This window comes from Dermacentor variabilis, chromosome 7 (genome assembly GCF_050947875.1).
Source record: "Dermacentor variabilis isolate Ectoservices chromosome 7, ASM5094787v1, whole genome shotgun sequence".
In the NCBI taxonomy this organism is placed as follows: domain Eukaryota; kingdom Metazoa; phylum Arthropoda; class Arachnida; order Ixodida; family Ixodidae; genus Dermacentor; species Dermacentor variabilis.
Window position 1 is genome coordinate 141,484,451 of NC_134574.1, and position 17,601 is coordinate 141,502,051.

General features: G+C 44.7%; 1 protein-coding gene across 1 annotated transcript in view; it reads right to left on the bottom strand.

Annotated features, from left to right (window-relative positions):
- The window catches only part of LOC142588869 (uncharacterized), a 371,216-nt gene that overhangs the window by 208,269 nt on the left and 145,346 nt on the right, over positions 1-17,601 (bottom strand). The window contains exons 34-49 of the mRNA XM_075700688.1: positions 16,732-16,959; positions 15,791-16,021; positions 14,649-14,831; positions 13,546-13,764; positions 12,576-12,683; positions 11,132-11,473; positions 9,180-9,479; positions 8,211-8,341; positions 7,086-7,287; positions 6,001-6,327; positions 4,950-5,102; positions 4,240-4,404; positions 3,110-3,327; positions 2,753-2,861; positions 1,821-1,961; positions 619-780 (exon numbers count right to left, since the gene is read on the bottom strand). Of these exons, the coding sequence (XP_075556803.1) occupies positions 619-780; positions 1,821-1,961; positions 2,753-2,861; positions 3,110-3,327; positions 4,240-4,404; positions 4,950-5,102; positions 6,001-6,327; positions 7,086-7,287; positions 8,211-8,341; positions 9,180-9,479; positions 11,132-11,473; positions 12,576-12,683; positions 13,546-13,764; positions 14,649-14,831; positions 15,791-16,021; positions 16,732-16,959 (3,219 nt within the window). The remainder of the gene's footprint in view (positions 1-618; positions 781-1,820; positions 1,962-2,752; positions 2,862-3,109; positions 3,328-4,239; positions 4,405-4,949; positions 5,103-6,000; positions 6,328-7,085; positions 7,288-8,210; positions 8,342-9,179; positions 9,480-11,131; positions 11,474-12,575; positions 12,684-13,545; positions 13,765-14,648; positions 14,832-15,790; positions 16,022-16,731; positions 16,960-17,601) is intronic.

Sequence of the window (17,601 nt, forward strand, 5' to 3'; positions counted from 1 at the left end):
GAGTTGCATGAAAAAGGCAGAGGGGACAAACATTTAAACATTTTAATTAGACAGAAAGAAGTACAGTCGAACCCATTTTTTGCATTACCGTTTTTAACAATATATTCGGATGTAACAATGAGCAGCCCTAGCAGGGTGAACTTTTGTCTGTATTCTACGGTAAAATAAACCGCTTACTACAAAGTGCCCGTGCCGCATTATTGGCTATAAAAAGGTAAATCTGGCTACTGGGTGTCTATGTCAGAAAAAAAAACAATATTCAGAAAAAAGTAAAGGAAAAAATGCGAGCCACTTCACCACATCCTCCTTTGTGCTACACCCATATTTGGGATTAAAATCCACGAGTTCATGCCCATTACTGCAGCCAGTGAGCCATCGTGACAGGTCAACAAGGATGCAGACAACGCAGCAAACATTCAAGAGAAAAGTCTATGATGGTCTGAACGCATAATGTAAAGAGATGACAACGTCAGCAAGAAGCAAATGAAAGTTGAAGCTGGTGGAAAGAAAAAAAAACGCAGTCAGTCTATAACAAATGTGTATAGGGAGCCAAGAAAGGAAAAGACTATCATGTGCTGGGAAACATTCTTTCAGTATTGTCAATTCACAAGGACATACCGCATAAGCAGCCATCTTGGCCTTGACGGCTTCCATGTCACCCTGTTCCTCGGGTCCGTCGACAGTAGCCTTAAGCGTGCTGACCCAGTCCAGGAAACGTTCAAGGCTATGCTGGTAGGCTTCGTGTTCACTCACGCGCTTCTCGCACTGAGCAATGTTTGCCTACGACAAAGAAAAACAAAAAAGAGACACATTCAAATGATTGAGCTTGAAAACTGCAGTCCACAGTACTTGTAGAATAGTATGCCCTGCAGTTTTATTGCAATCGAAGAGGCCCTCGACATGATATTGCAAGACATTTATTTATTCGAAGCTGCAGGAATGCTGAGACATTCAGACTATGTGCAGTTTAACAGCTCAACACAAAAGCAACAAGAGACTTAATCCCTTTGAAAATGAGATTACAGAAATAAAAATTGCTATGTATCTGCAGTATTTCAGATGGCTCATGAATATCCTCAATTAATATTTCACTGCTATGTGCAAGTAAAGTAGATGTCATATAAGCTCTTTTATTAAACAAGCTGTCACAGGTTGTTGAGCTACATGCATGTCAAATACTAGCGTAAGTGTCCCTATGAATGCCCCGATGTTTTCATCCACTTTCTTTATTCAACTGTTCAAATCATACAGAGAGCAAGATACGTTTTACACTCACTGACTATTATCTGTTGCACGTTTCACAGCATGTGCACGTCTCCACGCCTTCTGTGCCAACTAGTCAGGCAGTGTCTGACAGACCTTTCTGCTTCAGGATCTTAGAGCAGATACCGAATTAGCTTAAGTTGCCGCTTGCGAGGGTTTCCCATTTGCCGAAATGCGGAGGAGCGAACGAAAAAACTATCTAATTTAGATAACATAACGTATTGTAACATGTCTGTCTTTACCATAAGAGCTGTAATGAGTGTGATGCCCATGTTTTCTGTTCTTCAGCTTAAAACCAGGTGTGACTGAAACTGTGCGACTATTTTCACGAGCACTGTCACGCATGCACTTCGCCTGTGCAGCTTTCCCTCCACAGCGCCACAGAAAGTTGTCCACGAGTATAGCACTTATGCTGGGTTTGCAACGTCTACAGTACTATCCGCAGTGTTTAGTACCAGACTAAATAATACAAACTGTTCAAGTTTCTGTCACGGTAATCAGGCTAGACTACAGTGCGTGCAACATAATGATGCAGCATTAAGTTTTACTGTATATACCTTTGTCCGAGCACAGAGTGCTTCATAGTTGGACACCAAGCCGTCAACTTGTCCCGCCATTGACGTCTCTTTAAGTTCCTGGCTCTTGGTCTGCAGCTTGGAGACCACTGCTTGATGTGACATCACATCTTGGGACAGTGCCTGCAAGTGAAGTAACAAAGATGCCTCCATTAGCCATTATCATAAATCCACATCAATGTAAACACCAGCCTAATCAGGTCTACATGCTCCAAAACAAGGGCCTCTTGAATGTTCTCCAACTGCCACCTCCTGTCACAGCCATGGCAGTCTCACGTATGTGAATTTCTAAATCTGGTTCCTTGCCATTCTATACTGCACTTGGTGTTTTGCTCCCCATCAAAATCTATCTCTGTTACTGTAACAAACATCCTTTTATCTGTTCTAGGGATCAAAAGAGTTGAGCAGGTCACGTCCTTTCTAGAAATTTCAGCCATAAAAAGGCTGTCTCAGATCTGCTCTAAAATTTATCTACCTTTTCATTTTACAGTAATCACTTTCATTCACACCACTTGTCCTGCTTCAGCTACGCGACCACACGAACATCTGCTATGCTGGTGATTGTTCTATTGGGTTGACATTGGAATTGGTGCAACAAAGGTATCACCATCTGGTGTTTAACAAAAGGTTTCCCCTTGCCGTACGAAGTACTGATAAGGTTGGAAAACTTGGAAGACAAACTTGATTGTCAATGCAAGGGTTTTTGTGTTATGAGGCTGCCATAAGGCTGCCATATGAGGCTGCTATAAGACATAAAAGTAGGACAAAAGCACACAGGTTTCATCATACACCACAGACTCAACATACTTGCAAAGTGGACCCCATGTGGGCAGCACCATGTTACTACAACCAATGTAAGGTTGCTGGTTCATGTAAAATGTGAATTTCAACGTGCTCAAAAATCTTGAGCTCACCCTGATGTTCTGGAGCTGCAGCTGCTTCTCAGACAAATTCGGCTTGAGTTCCACGTCGCTTCCAATAAGCGTGTTCATGTCCGCAAGCCACGAGGCAACTCGGCCGCAGCTGCGTCAGGTGAGAAAAAAAATGAACAAGCATGAACAACTACGTGGGAGTGAGCACAGCCCATTTATGCTGTGCCACTGGCATCAAAGGCAGCACACGAATGTGCGAAGTGAAAGCTGCAATCGAGACAGAACTGTACGTATCCAGAAGAACTCGGCGCTTTCTCTAAATCGTCCATCACTGGCGAGACACAACAGAAGAAATGGATAAAGAAACGACCCAAGGGAAACATGCGAATGCAAGCCCACCTGTCTTGGAATCCACTCCAAGCCATGAGAGAGGACTCGAGTCCCTTCACCAGGGCGGTGTGCTTGTCCCAGGCCGAGTCCCAGGCGTCACGCAGGCCCCTGGTCTCTTTGCGCACCAGGTCCCGGCTCTCCACGCTGAGAGAGAGGTACATGGCCTCACCATTGTCCACGACCGCATTTAGCAGTGCCTGTCCGGCTCCCTTTTGCTTCTGCAGTTCCTGTAAAGTGATTGCAGTCCGGCTGTAAGAGGTGCTGACGGTAGAATATATGCGCTGACATTAAAACAGCTACAGTCGAATCTTGATAATTCGAAATCGAAGGGGCCCGAAACTTCATGTGCATTAAACAGAGCTCGAATTAAAGGAACATCATTGAATGGATGACTTATATGTAGCGCTGCGTTAAGCGGCGCATGTGCTGACACGAGCTGACACACGAGTGACGAGTTTCAAAAGTGTGGCTTCACGGCAGCCCGTGCCGTAGTGCAGTGAAGCCTCACTTTTAGGACATTTTTTTTGCTGCTGCGAAGCCACCACCTCAACGCAAAATATGCTTATAACTCTCACCCCGACTTTACTATTATATTTGTCAAAATTTTGGTGCAGGCTATGCGCGCCAAAATGCGGTACTTGCAACGGGCGACGAGAGCAGCAGCCGGCTGATGGCCACAATGTCGGGTCAGGAGTGCCACCGTGTGGATTGGCGCACTGTTGAGAGCAAGATCGGTGGTGTGGCGTGTTCGAATTACCCGTCACAAAAGTTTACGTGTTCGAATTACCCGGCATTTTTGCACACTGAAATACACATTGTTTTCACAAGACTACAGCGTCAATTTGAATAAACCGAGAGTTCGAATGAATGAGATTCCACTGTATTTCCATTTATTTTGTGAAAGAGAAAACACCGTTTGATGGTATGGTGTGAGGTACCCATGACAAGATGATCTCATCACAGGCCATAAAGTGGCAATCATCGTGATGGCCCGAGGTTATCCTGGCTCCATAAGGGTTAGAAGTAGACAACCCTTTGCCATCTTCTCACTGTCGCTGTTGCACTTCTTGATCATTCTATGTTTATCAGAAGCAACTGTTGTCATTACGTTCGTCGAATGACACTTATGAGCTACAGACCTGCAGCCTCTTCAGGTGAGCCTCCAATGCCTTCTGGTCACCGGGGACGTTCTTGCAGCCGTCCAGACTGGCTTCCATTTGGGACAGCCAGTCACGCAGGTCTTGCTTGGCCTGCTCGAAGGCCTTCTGCGTCTGCTCCAGCTGCTCAAGCTGTGCAAGTGCACCCTGCGATGAACACAAGTTACGTCAGACATGATACACAGAAATTATGCGCACATTAACAAACTTCTAACGACGAATGATAGCTGTTACAGTGTTCACAGTGTCACTGTAGGCCATCGTTGCAGTAGCACCTCGGTAATAATATAGAAGTAAAGAAGGCATGCCTTTGGCCAGTTTCAAACTTGGGACCTGAGGTTCAAAAATTAGAACTCTGACCAAATGCACTACTGAGACATTGACAAGGTACAATCGTTAAGAGCAGCCCTCCCTCACGAGATTGTTGAGGTGCATACTACAGCGCTCGAAACAGTAACAAGCCAGTGCCAAGATGAAGTCAGGCGGAGTCAATGGTAGGGTGCAAAGGACAGTACGCCAAAGAGGGGAAAAAACTAAAGGTGCAGTTGTCAAGGCGCACTGTCTACAAAGCGACACACCGACGGCTATAAGTTGGGGGCCTTTCAAGCTGCTTCCGTGGCTTTAACCTCCTCCATATTTATGGAATTAACAATAACAGAAACAAAGAAAGAAATGGCTGCCATCCTCCTCACCTGCAGTGTGGCTTCCAAGTTCATCAGCCGGGCTGCCAACTGGGACACCTGGTTGGGCACTTGGGTGTCCGGCACGTGGGCCGTGACACTGGCCACAGTTGACTCCAGCTCCTGCATGCTGGGCTTCTGGCCATGCACTTCTTCCAGCAAGGACTGAAAGTGACATTTCATGTCAGTTCAATCACATCATCACGCATATATACATAAGGTTAGGACACCACAATGCCATACCATGGCAGCACAAGACAACCTATTGCGCAGGCCCTCCGCATTTTGAGACATGCGCCGTGCTTGTTTTGCCTCCATTGCATGTACTGCCCTTCATATTTATTGTTGTCTGACAGCACCTGCCGAAACAGTGCCATTTCGTTGGCATGAATATTTCCGACAACACGAGAAGTGATCGCGTCCCGTTAGAAGAAGAGAACTTGCAGAAGCATGGCACAGCATTCAATACACCAAATGTGGTGATGAATGGGAGTTCGATATATGCAGTACAGTGCTATACTTTTGAACGGGATTTCCAACAGGAAGTTAAAACTGTTCGATATTGAGAGCAATTCGATAAATCCGAGTTTGATACATCTGGGATCGACTGCTAAGAGGGTGCTCCCCTGAGCAAAAGTACACAGGCCATGGATTCCACGATAAAGTCGAATTTCTTCTCTGCCTATGAAAGCAACATTAAATTAAGTACTGCAGTCCAACAGCTGGCACTGCAAACTTTCCTGTGCACTCGTCAATTTCAGTTTGTGCATCTGAACTACAAATAAATTCAGCTTTTACTTTGCCGAGCCTGTGGCCCGCATACTTTTGCTTACGGGTGTACAGTCAAGAAAAATGTTTACGAGTGTAATGAGTGTAATGCAAACAACATTGTGATATACGGTTTTACTGGCTACTGTTACAGGCTGCACGAAAATTCGATGTCTTCCGAGATACCGTGGTCTGTAAACTTTTGTGGTCAACTGTAGATTGCCTTAAAGCTATCACGCCGTACAACTTGTACCAACTCACTCAACAACGCGTGCTACTGGGAAAATTATCTCACCTTCAGGATGGAAATTTGGTCCTTGAGCAAGGGAAGATCGACTTGACTGGCGGCCTCGCTCTTGGCTCTCGCCTCGGCATCCCGCAGCCAATCCGAGAGGCTCTCGAACAGCGTCTCGAAGTGCTGCCACTGGTCCAGGCTGCGCTTGAGGGCCTCCCTCGTTTCGGTCAGGGTCGAGGTGAATGTAGACCACTCGGTGCAGATGCGGCTGCACTCGTCCTGCAGCGAGGGCACGCGCTCGGGCGCGCACGCCTGACTCAGCAGGTTGACGGCATTGCAGTATTGCTCGCGTCGCTTCTCTCCTTGCTCCAGGGTAGATTCCAGTTCCTGCATACGACGAGCAGGCGACGGCGATCACTACAGGCATGACAGAGAAACTTGCCAGTGATCGGCAATTGAGAAACTGCTCAAATGAAACCAAATTACGGGGTACAGTGTTCTGTGAGAACGCAAAAGCTGTGAGGCTTCAGATAATTTTGATCACCTGGGGGCCCCTTGAATATGCGCCTAAATTCAAGCACACGAACATTTTTGCACTCTAGACCTGTTAGAATGCAGCCACTACGAACAAGGACCAAACCTGCAACCTCATGCTAACAAGCAGGACACATTTAATGCGTCCTGTTGCATAGCTCCTGTACGGGACCTAATTACACTGATGCTCAGGAAAGTGAGCAGTGTTGATCCCAATCTCCGAAATTTTGGACCAACCCCTCATCCATGAAGGCCCCAGCACATAGCATAACAACAGGTCTGGTCACGTGTACCATGGCTTTGAAACCTCTGACAAAGACTGTAATGTGTCTGCAGCACAAAAGAAGAAAATAAAAGAGAATTTCCCCATGAGGCATGCATCTAAAGCTTCTCACTGTTTGGCTGTGCAGAGGGTAAATGAAAAGTACTTTATGTTGTGAGCATAGACAGTTGCAGCTGTCTCACTCACAGTGTCATCAGACAAAAGAAGATAAAAGCACAAAAGATCAAAAAAAAGAAAAAAATATCCACATGATGCTCGTGTCTAAGGGTTTTCAGGGTTCAGCAGTGCAGACGGTTAGATAAGCACGGATACTTTGCAGCTGTCTCACCTGCAACGTGACCAGCCGCGCCTCGAGGCCAAAGCGGTCACCCTGCGTGGCTCCTTCGGCGCCTCCGCTGCACCATGCCAGTTTGTCGTTGGCCGTGGAAAGCCAGTGCTGCAGTTCAGCCAGCGTTCCCTGGTGGTGGCGATCGAGAATGGAGAGCAGTGCTGCTGCAGCCCTCGAAGCCTGGCTCTTGGCTGCTTCGAGCCTGCAGGGATAACATTTGATTGATTGATTGATTGATTGATTGATTGATTGATTGATTGATTGATTGATTGATTGATTGATTGATTGTCTCAAAGAAACACTGGGGCTATGACAGGTATGACAGGTAGCACAGGTGTCCGGATTATTTTGGGCACCCAGGGTTCGCTAGCATGCGCCTAAGTCTAAGGTACCCCCCAATGAGTGTTGTTGCCTTTTGCCCCTATTGAAACGCAGCTGGCAAAGCTGGAAATCGAACCCATGACCTCACGCCCAGCAGCAGAATGCCGTGTCCACTGAGCCATCATAGCAGCTGCAGAGAGGAGAGAAACAGCCCTTCATGATGCCTAACTTAGAGCATCAGAGAATGTGCCGCCGTGCAGGCTTGATCCAAATTCTCTCATGGTAATTAAGGCTTTCACACCTAATGCTCCCCGATACTGGGCTTCCTCCTGGCAGAGTAGTGGTTCCCACCCTATATGTCGTCCCACTAGCTGTGATGACTTGGTGGCTATAGCTGTGCTGCTGAGCATGTGGATGTTCGTTAAACGGCAGGCTGTAGTCGTGGAGGCTACATTCCATTGAGTGAAGGATGTGAAAATTGCCCATTTACTAAAATTTTAGTGCTGATTAAGGTCCCCAGTGGTGAGAAACAAGATGAAGACCTTTACTATGACTATATATATATATATATATAGCAGCTTTTATAGCCCTGGTGCCATTTCCTTGTTTCTTTGTTGTTTTTTCATTGTTTCTCTACTTTGTACTCATAACAGAGATTGGCATGATTGAGAATGAAATGGTAGCCCTGGTGATGGCTAATTGCAGGTGGCTTTCGCATAAGAGAAGTCTCATGAACACGGGCTCTAATACACAACGTCAGTGAACCGTCGTTCAATTCATCACAGTGCAGAGTGGTGCACGCACCTGGCTTTCAGCTTGTCTTGTTCCCTCTGAAGGTGGCGCACCTCCAGGTCTGGCTGGTTGCGCACCAGCCTTGACATCTTCTCCTCGATTCGGGCCAAGCCATCATTTTTGTTCAGAGCTTCTTCCAGTTTCTTCACAAAAGAAAAAAAAGAGCAACACGCAAATTTCAGTTAGTAAAAGACATTGGCGCTAACAAGAAGCCATTAATTCATGAATACAAGGCAGAATGTATGAAATAAATTTTAATCTCCGATGAATTGAATGTGGCCAAAACTGCACGCAACCAGCAGTTACACCATCTTAGCTCAGTATGAAATGACACTGGTAAGATTTTTGTTGACCAATGATCATGGTATCATGTTTCTGTTTGAAAACATTTGCAAGCACGCTGCGAATAGTCTTTTTAAGCCAACAGACATGATCACAAAACGAATCGGTTGCACAAAGCATGAACTTGTGCTTGAGCTTGAATTATAGAGTTGAATCTCATTATAAGGGAGTCATAGCCGCTGCTAAAATAGCTTTGTTATATCCAATATTCATTATAAGCATAAATTTGTTGCATGCTGATATTTTTTAGTGAGACATAGTGAACATTTCCTTCATTACATTCGATAATTTGTTATATTGAGGTTTGACTGTATAAGCTACATAAGAAAAAACTACATATGGACAGCACTGCAATGGATTTATACCCTATGATACATATTATGCCTTGACTTTAAGCATGCCATGTGCCACGTATGCTTACCCTTAAACTGCTAGGGTTAAGCTTTCTAGAAATATTTGGCCATGGTCCTTCTTTCTTCCTCAAACTTCACCTAAACGGCCTCTTACTGAGAATTAGTTCAAGCTTCTGGTACTTTACCTCGTGTAAGCTTGCGCACGAACCGGTGACCTTTTGAAACAAGCCAACACATGGGAACTTAGCGCTATCATTTCTCAGAGCCCAGTTAAACATCCTCTTACCCGGCACTCCTCCAGACGCTGCAATAGCACTTCGTCAGAGCCCGTGGTGTTATCGCAGCGTGACAGGGCCTCCTTCTGCTGACGCAGCCAGTCGGAAAACTTGTCCATTTCAGTCTTGACATCAGCCTCCTGCTCCTCCACCTGGCTCAGCATGGAGCGCAGGCGGTCGGCCAGGTCCTGTGCTTCTTCAAAGCCACACTGGATGGAGCTGCGAGCCGAGTCCAGAGCCTGCGGCATGTCCAGCGACTCCAGCTGCTCCTGGAGGTTGGAAAACAGCTGCTGCTGGGTCTCCAGCTCCGTCTGCAACAGAGAGGCATGACGACATGTGGTGGCACCGCAGTACGGAGGAGAACCAGAATCACTGCGAGAAGAAGTAAGAGTTAAGAATCTAACTCATTAATATTGGTTTAGCTTAAGTCCAGATGGGCAAGCAGCACTCGAATCACAATGACAGCGGCAAGCATGGTACTAATCGAATCTACTCCTATGAGTTGAGTTCGTCCACTACTCATACATGTCTCATCATATGTTCAAGATTATCAAAGGTTTCGCATTTCAGAATGTACAACCCTTTCTTTCTTTCTTTATTGTTTCCTCAGACACACTACACTATTACACTATTCGTGATACATGCACAATCTGACCAGACATGCCTGTTTTGCTGTAAAATTGGTGACAACAATAAAGAAATTGTTTATACTGTTAGGTGCGGCTTGTGCAGAGCGATAACTTGATAAGAATGATAATTCGGTGATAGTGAGCATCGACAAAAAGTAAAGCACCAATGTGTCACAGTATCGTCACGGTGTAGTCACAGTGAAGAAGTTTACCAGAAAGCAAATCAACACTCAAATACAATAGTGGATAGCACAGTCATCAAATCTAATCAGACGGCCTAAGTTGGTCCGGTATTAATACAAGTACCACTGCACAACAATGCAGCACCGTAAAGCAGCGTACAACGCTATTCACATCTCGCATGTGTAATCTGATTAGGCATGGCTGTTATCGCTGTTGATTTGGCAAGAATATTTGCAATGTTTTGGCTACAACAAGTGCACCTTGAATGAAAGCGATAACCTGACAGCAGCAATAATTCAGTGAAAGTGGTCACTGGCAAAAAGTGGAACATTGAATGCGTGGCAACCTGGTCAGCTTTTCTGTAACGTTCCCGACTGCAGCATGAAACAGATAGATATACAGAGAAAATGAATGATCACTTATGGGTTTAACATTTCGAAGCGCCATTTGAGCTATAGGATAAGCTGCCCAGTAGCAGGCTCCAGGCCAGTTTCGACCACCCGAGATTTTTCCATGTGCAGCGAAGTGAAATCAATGTACATGAGCATTTCTGCATCCTGTCAGAATGCAGCCAAGCATTGAATCCGCGACCTTGACTTCACATTCAGCACCACAACACCATAAAGAACAGACCCAGCATTGCCGGTATCACACAGAAAGGGCACTAGGAAACAACAGCAGAAGCAGTGACTATCAGTCAACAGAATCAGTCGACAGAAGTAAATCTAAAACGTTCGTCACCAATACCAGTGTGCAATGAATAAGCGCTTATAACGAATATATAATGAAAGTGTTTTTATGTCAGATGTGATATCAATATAGCAAAGTTAGACTGTGCTATCTATCGTTCCCCATGATATGCAGTAAACCCTCATAATAGCGAAATCACCTTATTATAAATATCGCTTTATTTGAAGTTTTTCATGGTCTCGCGTCTCTATGGCTCTCCTATAGCTCCTCCGCTTTGAACAAAATACTGCTTATAACGTTGTCAACTTCCTGTCCCGGTGATTTCATTACAACAAGAATTTACTGTATTTGCAGCTCCAGCAAGCACTAGGGCCATAGTGTGCTCTAGTAGGTTCTGTAAGAAAGTCTATGCTCCAGTGGGCGTGTGCAAGCCAGAACAAAGAGCCCCGTAGGGACGTTACCTCATAGCGGTCCAGCACAGATCGTCCCTGCTCTCCCTGGGCGAGGTGGTCCAGGGCCCCACGCATGCTCTGGCAGATGTCCTCGAGCCAGGCAAGAATTTCCTCGCGGGTCATCTCGGCCTGCTTCCAGACGTTGTAGCGGCCCTCAAGGTCGCGCAGCATGGACTGCAACATCTGGGCCCCCTTGCGCCAGCGGTCCTCGCGATTCTTGAGCGACTCCTTGAGCTCTTCGCCAGCTGGGGCGAGGCTCTCAATGGCTTCGGTTTTCTCTATGAGCTCCTGCGTCTTCTGCTGGTACGAGTCAAAGGCCGGTTGTTGTTTGCGAACTTCTTCCTGCTGAGCCTGCGGGCAGGTGCGTGCAAAGAAGGAATGCATTCACATTTTTCTGATGCAAAGAAACATAACAGGAAAACTTGAGGGCAAAGTTGCTTAAGCATTCAAGGCTCTGGGTAAGGGCAAATTGTAAAAGAATTGAAATGTTGAACCACAGCGGAAGGCATTATGGCTCAGACTTCACAGTTACTAGTGGAAGCCAGGGGCCGTATTCTTGATCAACAACTTTTGCAAATATACTCTGTGTAGAGTCTTGGGCTCCTGCCCTCGACTTATATTTATAAAATATGCTTTAGCATTTTTGTACCGCCTTCTAAAGACAACACTAGTATGACATGCTGCGACTGCACAACAGCATGACTGAATTTGAATTGTAGCAGCCTGGTTGAATTTGCCTATTTATAGTATTTATACTGTTACACACAAAATCCCTTGAAAAATGTGTTACAGAATTTAGGAAAACTACGTACAGCTGTGAAAATCTGTGCGATATCGTGGTGACTGGCTGCTTTTGAGAACCAAATTGAGGCTTCCAAGCATACAAGGTGTTACAAGAGTTGTAATATTTTTTGTATACTACATAGGATGTTTAGTGCAGCTAAGCAAGAGAAGATCAATAAACCACATAAAACTGCCAATAAGCAAGACAAGTTACAATAAAGTCACCGACAAAAATTTCCTCTGAAAAAGAAAAGAAAAACCTCAAGAACAGAGCCATACTGAAGTTCCTGCCCAGTGCAAAGTTGGATCCATACATATGTTGTTGTTTTTTTTCTGTGCATAAGGCAGCCATCAAAAAAAAAGAAGAAGAAAGAAAACCTGTACATTCACGACCAACCTACGTTTTACCCAGATTACATTCAATTAGCTAGGGCTCTTCAACAACTTCATTGTGAGAAGCTAGTCATGTGTAAGTTGATAAGACTTTAAAAGGTACGTGAAGCAGACGTAAGCAGCATTAACACATGAAAATTTGTTCCTAGCAAAGAAGTCCCCTTCCCCCTCCAATTCACAGGCAACTGACATGTAAACCCAGATTATATAAAACTAGCCAAGGCTGATCACCAAAAGTATAAAGGACGTTGCAACTTTTCAGAAGCAGTGTACTCACTCCAACTTTTTCTGCATTCTCAGTGAGAGATTTCCCGTCTTCAGCCGGAGAAGCCTCCACCTCTTCCAGGGTTTTCTCCACTTTGTCCATCGTGTCGTCGAGCTTGTTCTGAAAGTTCAGTTAAGTGATTACCAGTGTTGTAAATTATGTTACTAATAGTAAGAAACCAAAGTAAAAATTATGCACATCCCACATACTACGAGAATAGGTGTACAGGTGTGTGTACCAAGTAACATGAAACGTAACGGTTGAAGTTTAATGCCTCTACACCCATTGCAACGACATTATCAATTGCATATCCCAATCAAGATGTTGGTAAATGTTCTTTGGAATTACACTGGCTTAAGCAAACAACATTTGTGATGCATTGACCAATGCCGCTATGCAAGTGCTTCCTCTCTAAATTTCTTCGCATTGGCACCACAGCCGTTCTCCGTGCAAATGTGCTACAGCATAGGTACTTTTTTTTTTCTCCACGTCATTTTCCACACCACAACGCAAGTGTCATTTTCCATGCCGCTCCAGTGCGAGTGCCACAGCTACGTGGCATCCATCGCTGCATCCATCAGGGATGCCAAACACGGAGAAACAGGAAAAGGATCTAGGTTCAAATGCCCCACCAGAGTGACTCTAATAGCATCATCGGGATTGGCCCGCCCATGCCTTTGTATTGTCTCCACAGTCAGTGTGAGGGCATACATCGTGCACGGGTACTGGGGTTGGCACTGCCTCTGGGATTGACCCAGTTCACTCGGTGAAAGCAAACAAAGCTCTGTCTTAAAAGACAAAGGTAGAAATGAAGAAGGTGAGAAGAGATGGTGTCCTCTCCATGTCTTTTTTTTTTTTTTTTTTACTCTGGTTTCTTATCTTTAGTAACATGGCATACCCGCATGCCAAGCAGCGTACCCTGAACAATGCTCAAGACAGTATACACAATCTTGGAAGGTAAATTACTAAAAGAAATTCCCACCTCCAGCTGTCGGCATTCCTTCCACAGGCTCTGGGTGGATCCCAGGAGTTTGAGCGTCCTGGTCACTTCGGAGGACAGGTTCTCCCAGTCAGAGGCCAGGGAGCCCAGCGGTTCCTGGACCTTGGGGAAGCAGGATGCGTCCGCTTCGATGAGCGAACGACCCAACTGCTGGGTGGACTCCTGAGCATTCTGCTGATCTTTAAGCTTCTTCTGGAGTTGCTGTTGAAAGGAGCACGGGTTACCAGACAATGAGGTCTTCACAATCATGTGAACACATTAAGACAATTGGTTGATTGATTGATTGATTGATTGATTGATTGATTGATTGATTGATTGATTGATTGATTTTTTACATCTCAAAGCTGCACAGTGGGCTACGAAGAATGCTGTAGCAAAGGACACCAGAATAATTTTGTCCATTTAGCATTCTTAAGGAATTGATTCATTCATGGGAGGTAGCATGCCATGGTGGATGATTCCAGAACATTCAAGACCATCTGTTTTTTTTTTTAATGTCTAGTGGTTTTTAATCTAAAAGCAAACAAGAATTTTTGCATGTATCCTCACAGAAATGTGGCTGCAACGTGTGGTAGTTGAATGCCTGACCTTGCGCTCCCCTGCAGAATGACACAGATGCTGTATCACCACAGCGGGTGGTTCTTTAACATTCACCTAAATTCCTACGCATACAACAAAGTTCTAAATCAAAGTGCGCGCCGATCGTCAGCCTAAAGGAAAGATGTGCACATGTAACACATCACGTTTCTTGGGATCATTTTTGCCACATACGTCAAAGCAATGGAATGAACTTCCTGTTAAAACTGCAGCCTTCAATAATATTGAAAATTTTCGTAAATGATTAGCTAATATTGTACAAATAGTTAACCTTTGCACAAGATTATGTTTACTGCAATGTTTTGCCACGATGCTGCATTTAACAAACTTTCAACCAGCATCGCATAATCAGCAATTATTAAGTGTAGTCTAGTATTTCTTTTTTTTTTCGTGCTTTTTCTTATGCTGGAATGGTGAATTAGAAGGGAAAGGGGAAAAAAGTGCAGTGGCATTGTTGCAAACTTTCCTGGTGCACAGAAATAACTCACTTCCACTTCGTTGACCATGGCAGCAAGGGCTTCGGGCGTGGCCGACTTGGGCTGCAGGCTGTGCAGCGTCTCAGTCGTGGTGTTCACAAACTGCTTACTGTCCACCAGCTTTTTGTTGAAGTTGTCCCACTTGTTCTCCAGTTGAGTGACCTCTTCCTGCTTCTTCTGCAGCACTTTCCCCACCTAGGCAACCAAAATGCAGTAGTTTGCCACTGATCTAACACAGCAGCACGAATCGTGAACCTCGGGCAGGTTTCACATGAGCGGGAACGACGGTGCTACCTCTCACTGAAAACAGCAAAACACGACGAGCTTCGCCTTGACTGCAGTGTAATAAAAATTTTTTTATTACAGCACTGCCGCAGACAATGCCTACTTTCGATTCAATCTGCATGAAACAGGCATGTAGTGTGCCCAAATGCGGTATTAAACTGCACACATCCTGAAATGACACCTCTGTGCAAGATTTGAGCACGAAGTGAGCGTGTGGTTTGCTTTTTAGTTTGCAATGAAATATGTATCATTGTGGACAAATTAAATGCAAACAAGTTAAGGCTAACTGGAATGCATTCTTTCATTTCCACTTTCACCACTGGCTGTAATGCTGGCATGATTTCAGCTTGTGTATGCTTATACTTTGAGGCCTACAAAGAACTCTGGTGCCAAAATAAGTGGTGGTGCAAGCTCGTGCTCTCGAGTTATTGCTTGCGACAGGTATCCTACTTTACAAATTCCTGCGTGTGTTTCATTTGCCCACGATAGTATAGTGTTAAGTAGGCATGATGTATTAACAAAGAGAAAGCGTTGACCATACGTAAGAGATCCCAGCCAGCCCGTGTTATTTTTTTCGTCTTTGGAGATGTGGTCACTCTCTCTAACTCGACAATCACACGACTCCCAGAGAAAGAAGTCTCGTCTCGGTACGCCAAATGGGGCCATCAGGAAGGGTGTCATAAGGCTTAAGCCATGCTACATGAATGACATCAGGTATTATTAGAGTGTATCATGACGTGGAGTTTATGAGGAACAGCTCATGGGTGACGTTAGTCATTGGAACATGGAAGCGCCCTTGTTGGCCATTACTCACATATCATCAGCAACCGAACATGTCCACAGCCACGAAGCCGTAAAATGAACCTTACCTTGTCCAGGTGGCCCTGCAACTTGTCGGTTTGTCCGCGCAGGCTTGTCACATTGTTGGTGCTGCTGTCCCTGAATGTTACTTGCACCTCCGTGGCCAACTTGTCGGTCCTCGTGGCCTCGGGAACTTTTTTCTTCAGCTGCTCGTTCAGGTTGCGCAACTCCTTGGCCGTCTCCTCGAGGTTATCCACCTTGGCACGCTGGGACTCCACGTTTTGCTGCACCAGCCGCACCTGCACACATTTGGCAAACGAGGATGGTGTTCTTGGATAAGTGGCAGGTAAGTATGGAAGGATTATGCACTCATACCATTCCCATTTTAACATTTTTTGCAGTCGTACTCCTCCGAAGTGCTATGTCGCATGCTGAGAAAGTAATCAAACAGGAGCTTAAGATGTGCAGGATTGATAGTAAGAGATAAGCTAGCATTACTATATTATCTCATTATAATAGTTGTTCCCACACAAGGTCAGCAGTTGTAAATTACTGCATTGTGACACAGACAAGCATGAAGAAGGTGTAAACTTGTAAATAAGCATACATGTGAGGCTATCAAAGCCTGTTCTCACGCTGTTCTGGGCTATACATTTTTTCCAAATTAAAAAAAAAATACCTTCTTATCTTCTCTCATGCAGCCAGAAGGACAGAACTGTCCTTTACACTTTAACACTTGTCACTGATCTTCAAGTTTAAAGGCAGTAATAAATTGTGCACCATAAACAATGGTCACAATCATGGTTTTAAAAAGCATTAAGTTCAGCAAGCGACCAGAACACGACCACGATTCAAGAATCCAATATTTTGAAAAGGCGAACCACCGATGTGAATGCCTAACACTCTGAACAACATAAAAACTGTTACTGAACTACCTTAAACATGCAAACAGGAATGATAGCCCCAACAGTTTGACACTATCAGCAAATGTCGGAAAACGGTAGCATACCTGCTCTATGAAATCTTTCTGCCATGACTGGAACCTGACGGCATCCTGCAGGAGTTCCTCTCGCTTCTCCAGAAGCTTGCACAATTCCTCGAGCGTTGACCTTAGGCTCTCCAGGCTCTTGAGGAGCTGTTCAGAAGGCTCCGGCGCGAGAGTCTCGGAGAGCTCAGACAGTGTCTGCCCGAGTGTCTCAATTTCAGTCTTCTTGCTCGTTAGCTCCTCTTTCATTATCTAAAAAGATAAGTGTACACTTAACAATCATCTAGGCACAAGAAAATAGAAAAGAGAAAGTCGTGAATGTAGTTACAAAAAACAAAAACAAAGTGCAGCTACCAAAGAACAGATTGAACAGATTACACTAGTGTGAAAAGAAGGTAAAATTGATGGTGACAACTGGAAAAAATATCTTTAAAATATCATAAAAGATCATATCTCAGTGAATCATTGACACATGTTAAGGGGCTACTGACACATGTCATAGAAACTCCACCACACGCCTCTCACACGTAAAAGGATGACACTTAACTAGCTTGATAGGCTGGAAAATGCTTACAAGATAATTTAATCTGATATTGAAATTGGTCTCGAAATGTCAGACCTGACATCATCGACAATACTGGTGCCTCCATTCAATGTAAAAAGATTACAAGTAAAAAATGTCATGCCAGTGCTCCTTTAAGAAGATTAGGGAGATTCAGATTTTGCGTATGCAACGTGCCTCACTTGGCTTGTATTCTTTTTTACTCCTTCCATCTTTTTTGTTCACCTTTTTGCACTCTTTTTAAGTCCAACAATTTGCGTCCCTAACTTGGTGTACACAATATCTAAAACTCCCTAATGCTACCCAAACATAGCCTAAAAGCAATAAGTAAA